At 40.5% G+C, this 5,595-nt stretch overlaps 2 protein-coding genes across 2 annotated transcripts; both read right to left on the reverse strand.

Moving 5' to 3' along the window:
* Positions 1 to 3,349: 3,349 nt before the first annotated feature.
* LOC135481491 (uncharacterized protein K02A2.6-like) lies at positions 3,350 to 4,063 on the reverse strand. The gene has a single exon (XM_064761309.1). The coding sequence runs from the start codon at positions 4,061 to 4,063 to the stop codon at positions 3,350 to 3,352; it is 714 nt and encodes a 237-aa protein (XP_064617379.1).
* Positions 4,064 to 4,818: 755 nt separating this feature from the next.
* Positions 4,819 to 5,247, reverse strand: LOC135481489 (uncharacterized protein K02A2.6-like). The gene has a single exon (XM_064761306.1). It carries the CDS (start codon positions 5,245 to 5,247, stop codon positions 4,819 to 4,821), a length of 429 nt encoding a protein of 142 aa, XP_064617376.1.
* Between the last annotated feature and the right edge of the window lie 348 nt (positions 5,248 to 5,595).

The following is a 5,595-nucleotide window of genomic DNA, read 5'->3' on the forward strand; positions in this document are numbered from 1 at the left end:
ACGTGCTCCATGTTTGAGACATGTGCTCCATGTTTAAAACATGTACTTCATGTTTGAGACAATTAAAATTTAAAAACATAATTGCATTATGCCCCACACTTACATAACTATTGTCTCATTACATGCATCGCACACTTTCATGACTATCGTCTTATTACATACATCGCACACTTACATTACTATCGTCTTATTACATACATCCAGCTTGTCTGTTGATGAATTTTTGGTATTTATATATAGGTTACGTACACGTGTATGCACCGTAATAGTTCACCTAACACGTACAAGCCACAGCCGTTACACCTATACGCCGATGTGTACATCCGAAAATCCACTTGATAACCATTTGCTTATAAAGGAACATTATACAGACTCGCGTTAGTTTTAAGCAGATATTTCGGTCGTTTAAAATTATTTTTATCAAAGAAAAAGTAGCTCGTCCATTTAAACCAAACTCTAATTTTTTGTCAAAATGTTTCTGAAAATAATTGAAATAAAAATCGTTTGTCTTTATGTTATTAGGCAAACAATTGTTTCTTAGACATAAAGATTTCTAAAAAAAAAATGTAATGCCCGACTAGGGGCTCCTCAGTCTACAGTCAAAGATACAAATATTTAAGTCTGTTAAAACCTTGTTCAGTGTGACGGACCATTTAAGCACAAAACACAAATTTAGCAACATTCACTGGTCTCGATCTCCGCCTTTATTATATGGCATTCTGCATGTCGTCAAAGAGATGTTTTACAAGGGTTGTTGTTGTGTCTTGAGTGAGTTTCTGGTCATTTAGATAGATACCAGAGTGGACTGGCTGACAGCTATGCCACGCAGTCATTGTGAGAAGGCTAATAAGGATTACTTTATCTACAAATGGCAAGAGAAATGAACAGATGTCAGATAAAGGGAAAATTCTGTTTCTTGTCCAGCCTTCTCTAATGATCACTAACTTTAATCCACCGTCGTGTGAGACCGATGTTTTAACTTGTCACGTGATTTTACACCACTTTCCTGTAAACATGCATCTTTTCCGTTTAGGTCGCTGCCCCATTGGGAACTGTCAAAATTGTCCATGTCAGCTCTCACTTACAGCAGGAAAAAGATATTTGAGGCGGTTGTCAGATTTGACATGCAAACAATTACATATGTCCTCTTTTTGAAGTGACTGGTGCATGCTATATACTAGAGAAGGGTATCTGGTTTTTTGTGTGTTTTGTCAAGCTTAATTCATTATTTATTTTGATTCTGAAGCCCAGATGTGGTGTGAATAGTGTAAAAGTTTCCATGCGCCAATAATTCAAGAGACCGGCCAACCAAGCAGTCAGTCGGATATTATAGGGAGATTTTTTTCCGCAAATGATATTATAACCATTTTTTCAGATGGAGAAGGGCTTAAAACTGCACAATAGTTTTAAAATAGCATTCTCCGGATGTCGGCATGACATGAACAGTTGTTATATAGAAACAACTATACATTTTCCCAAAAATTGAATGGTCACAAAATCCAAGCAAGTATTTTTTATAAGAACACTGACGAAAGTTTAAAACCAATAATGTTTCTGCCTCTTATGGAACACACTGTACTGAAAATGGAATAACAAAACACTCAGTTGCCCTGTTATTGATCTGTGGCACAGTATTTGTGGTATAGAGTGCTTATAAAAGATTGGTGGACTGTGGCAGTAAATGAGTTGATCAGCGTTAATCACAAGCTGATCTCTAGAATTACTAGGTTTTCGTTTTATTTATGTTATACATATGTTATTATCGGTTGTAGAGGATGTAATACTTTTATGTTACCGCCTTTTGACGTACGAAAGTATAGATAAATAAAGGACTCGAAACAGCGTATCCATTCAGACAGTCACTTTATTCCACTCACTTCATCAACTTGAGCAGTCCCGCAGTATGTTACTTACGTATTATTAGACAATAGCTATGCTGCAAAGTCATGAATATTTATATACATTGATCATGTGATGTAAACATACACATGTGCTATGATGTAAACAAATGCACGTGGCAAACTATGACAATATCACATCCCCCTTCTTTTGAAGGAAAGCTAGTGGTATTACATTCTTTACAAATTTTGCTTCTAAAGGACTGCCCAAGTATACATTTCAAATGCAACTAATTTCAATTTAAAACAAAACAGAATACACTGCAAACTGTAAGTATTTGTACTCAGTTTGATACTTAAAACTGGAGTTGGAGTCAAATGTCAAATGATATCAGTGGTTCGCCAGGTTTTAAAACTAAACACAAATTTATTCATCCATTAAACTTTCATAAAAATGTCAAGATCACACAATTCGGAACAATTTAACATAGCAAATAATATTATTATAGCACTTTGAATCATCCAAATTTGAGTGATGGAAAAACTGAACCTATCTCTAAATGCATCATTTATTTCAGTGCCAAGGATTGATGTAATCCAGTAAACTGAATAGAATGCACACATTAATCACTGATTCGCAAATTCACTGTTGGAGTTGGAATTTGCATTCCGACTGAGATCTGCAACTGAGAGCAAAACAAACTGTGCTCACAATAACACACACAACACTTCCACTTTATCCAGTTATGAAATAAGATAAAATCTTGGGCTTAATACGTCGACCAACACGTGAGAACTGTGAAGTTGGTGATGTGTCAGGTGGTTTCGGGGTCTCAGGATGAGTTGGATTTTCCAGCGGTGGAGGTGTCGAGTCTGTTGATTTGTTGTTCGGACTGTTGACTAACGGGGCTGGTTTGGACAGAATAATGTGACGACGGTTTCGTTGATAATTTCCACTCTCAGATGTGGGGACAATATATGATCGTGGTACTCGGCTTCTTTTCTCACTATCGCTGGTTTCCATTTCCCACTGAGCTGTTGCATGTACACATCCTCTCCTTCCCTTAATGGTTTTTGAGATTGGGTGTTACAGTTGTAGTATTTCTCACTGTTCACCCGTTTCTGTGAAAGTCGCCTTAGTACATCTTTTGCGTTTTGTACAGATGGACGGAGCTGTTTTGTTGGACTGGGAGGTTGTCTCTAAGACGACGACTCATTAGGAGTTGAGCTGGGATAGCGGTTCCATCAGTGGGTGTATTTCTGTAGGGTCACTACTGTCGGTCTGGGCTTTCCTCATGATCCGTTTTGCTATACCGACATACTTTTCAGCAAGTCCGTTAGATTGGTGATGATAGGTGCTGTTCATGGTGTGCTTGAAACTCCATTCTGCAGCGAATCTTTTGAATTCTGCAGATGTGTATTGGCTTCCATTCTCAGGTATCAGTTCTTCAAATATGCCATGCCGGGTAAAGATTGATTTCATGTGATTGATGACACTGTTGGTGGTGATATTAGGTAACAGGCTGATCCTCAAAATAGTGACTATAATAATCAGCCACAATGAGATAGTTACGCTTGTGCCACTCAAACAGGTCTGTGGCTAACAATTTCCATGGCCCATTTGGTATCGGCGGCGACATCATCGGTTCCAACAGTAGGGAGGAGCTGTGTTCAAGACATGTGCTACATCTGTTCACATAGTCTTCAATTTGTGAACACATATGTGGCCAGTAGAGAAATTCTCTAGCACGTCGTTTGCAAAGTTCCATGCCGAAATGTCCTGCATGTATCCGTTGCAGCATGTCGACATGCAGTGATGCTGGAATCACAATTTTGTCACTTTTGAACAATATGCCGTTCAAAACAGTCAGTTCGTCTCGCACATGCCAGAATTCTTTCAGATCAGCGTCCACTTGTCGTTTAGTCTGTGGCCAGCCTCTGTGAATGACAGATTTAAGTTTGATGAGAGTTTGAATCTTTTGTTTTTCCGATTTGATTTTTTCCAGTTTTTGATCAGTTACTGGGATCCGTTCAAGTACTGCATGAACGTGCTCTTCCAGGGTTGGATCTTCATGTGCGTCGTGTCCAGATTTGTAATTTCTCGAGAGTGTGTCCGCAATCGGAATTTCCTTTCCGGGGCGAAAAACTACGTTCAAATCGTAGAGTTGTAAGCTCAGCATCATGCGCTGTATTCTGGGTGGTGCTAAAGCCAGTGGCTTGCGCATGATTATCTCAAGTAGCTTGTGATCGCTGTGTACTGGCACTTGTTTTCCATAGATATAAGAATAAAACTTCTCACACCCAAACTCTCCGTGGCTCAGTCGGTTAGCACGCTAGCGCAGCGTAATGACCCAGGAGCCTCCGACCAATGCGGTCGCTGTGAGTTCAAGTCCAGCTCATGCTGGCTTCCTCTCCGGCCGTAAGTGGGAAGATCTGCCAGCAACCCGCGGATGGTCGTGGGTTTCCCCCGGGCTCTGCCCGGTTTCCACCCACCATAATGCTGGCCGCCGTCGTATAAGTGAAATATTCTTGAGTACGGCGTAAAACACCAATCAAAAAAAAAAAAAAAAAATCTCACACCCAAACTGAATTGGCACAATTTCTTTTTCTATCTGTTCATAGTTTTGTTGTGTCGGCGTAAGTGCTCGCGAGGCGTAGACAACTGGTTTGCCTTCTTGAAGAATGACTGCGCCAAGGCCTGATTTTGACGCGTTTACTTGGAGGGTTACGTCCTTGGTGACGTCATAGTATGCTAATACCGGTCCTGGTGTTCGCGTGATGATGGATTTCACCTGTTCAAATGCTTTGTCACAATTTCACGGCCTTCCGACGTGAGAGTGTGCCCGTAGAACTTTGTCTCTGTGACCCCTATTTCCATTTTTGCCGAATTCAGGTACAGCTTTTTGTCACGGTATCTCTGAAGTAGTACTGGAGAATTAAATATTGTGAGTTTACTGCTTTCATCATCTAGCTGGATATGTCAGTACCCGGACTTTGCGTCGAGCCGACTGAAGTATTTCGCACCTGCCAGTTTATGTGTTATGTCCTCCGTTGTAGGAAGTTGATAGTGCTCTCGCACTATGTTTTCGTTCGAATCCTTCGGGTCGATACATATCCGCAGTGTGCTGTCTTTTTTCGCGACGGCCACCATTGAGCTTACCCATTCTGTGGGCTCGTCAATGGCCCTGATAACGCCCATTGACTCCATACGTTTTAGTTCATTTTTGACACGATCCCTTAATGCTACGGGTACGCGCCGTGGTGCGTGCACAACTGGTAGTGCGTTGTCTTGCAGTCTAATTTTGGCTTTTGCTGGAAGACAACTAAGCTCTGTGAAGATACCCTTGTTCTCCTTGACCACTGATTCTTTAGTCAAAAACTGCTTTGTGATTGGTTGATCAATTGTCATAACCACTTTCACCAGGTGTAGCAGATTACAGGCGTTGAAACATATGAGGGGTTTAGCTGGGCTATCCACAACTACAAACTCTAAGTTCTGAATAATGTTTTTGTACTTGCATGGTACCGTGCATTTACCTGTGACTTTGAGTTGATCACTACCATACCCTGACAACTTGGGGAGAAAGCGTGTTTGTAGAGGTACTTCGCTTGACAGTACTCTTTCGTATGTTTCTGTGGGAATGCAGTTTTCCTAAAAATAACACATTGTCTTCAGTGTCAGTCTCTGTATTATGATTATCTTCACAAACAACATAAGCTGATTTAGACCTACACATTATCCTGAAGTGATTTTTGA

This window comes from Liolophura sinensis, unplaced genomic scaffold, assembly GCF_032854445.1.
Source record: "Liolophura sinensis isolate JHLJ2023 unplaced genomic scaffold, CUHK_Ljap_v2 scaffold_162, whole genome shotgun sequence".
Classification (NCBI taxonomy): Eukaryota; Metazoa; Mollusca; class Polyplacophora; order Chitonida; family Chitonidae; genus Liolophura; species Liolophura sinensis.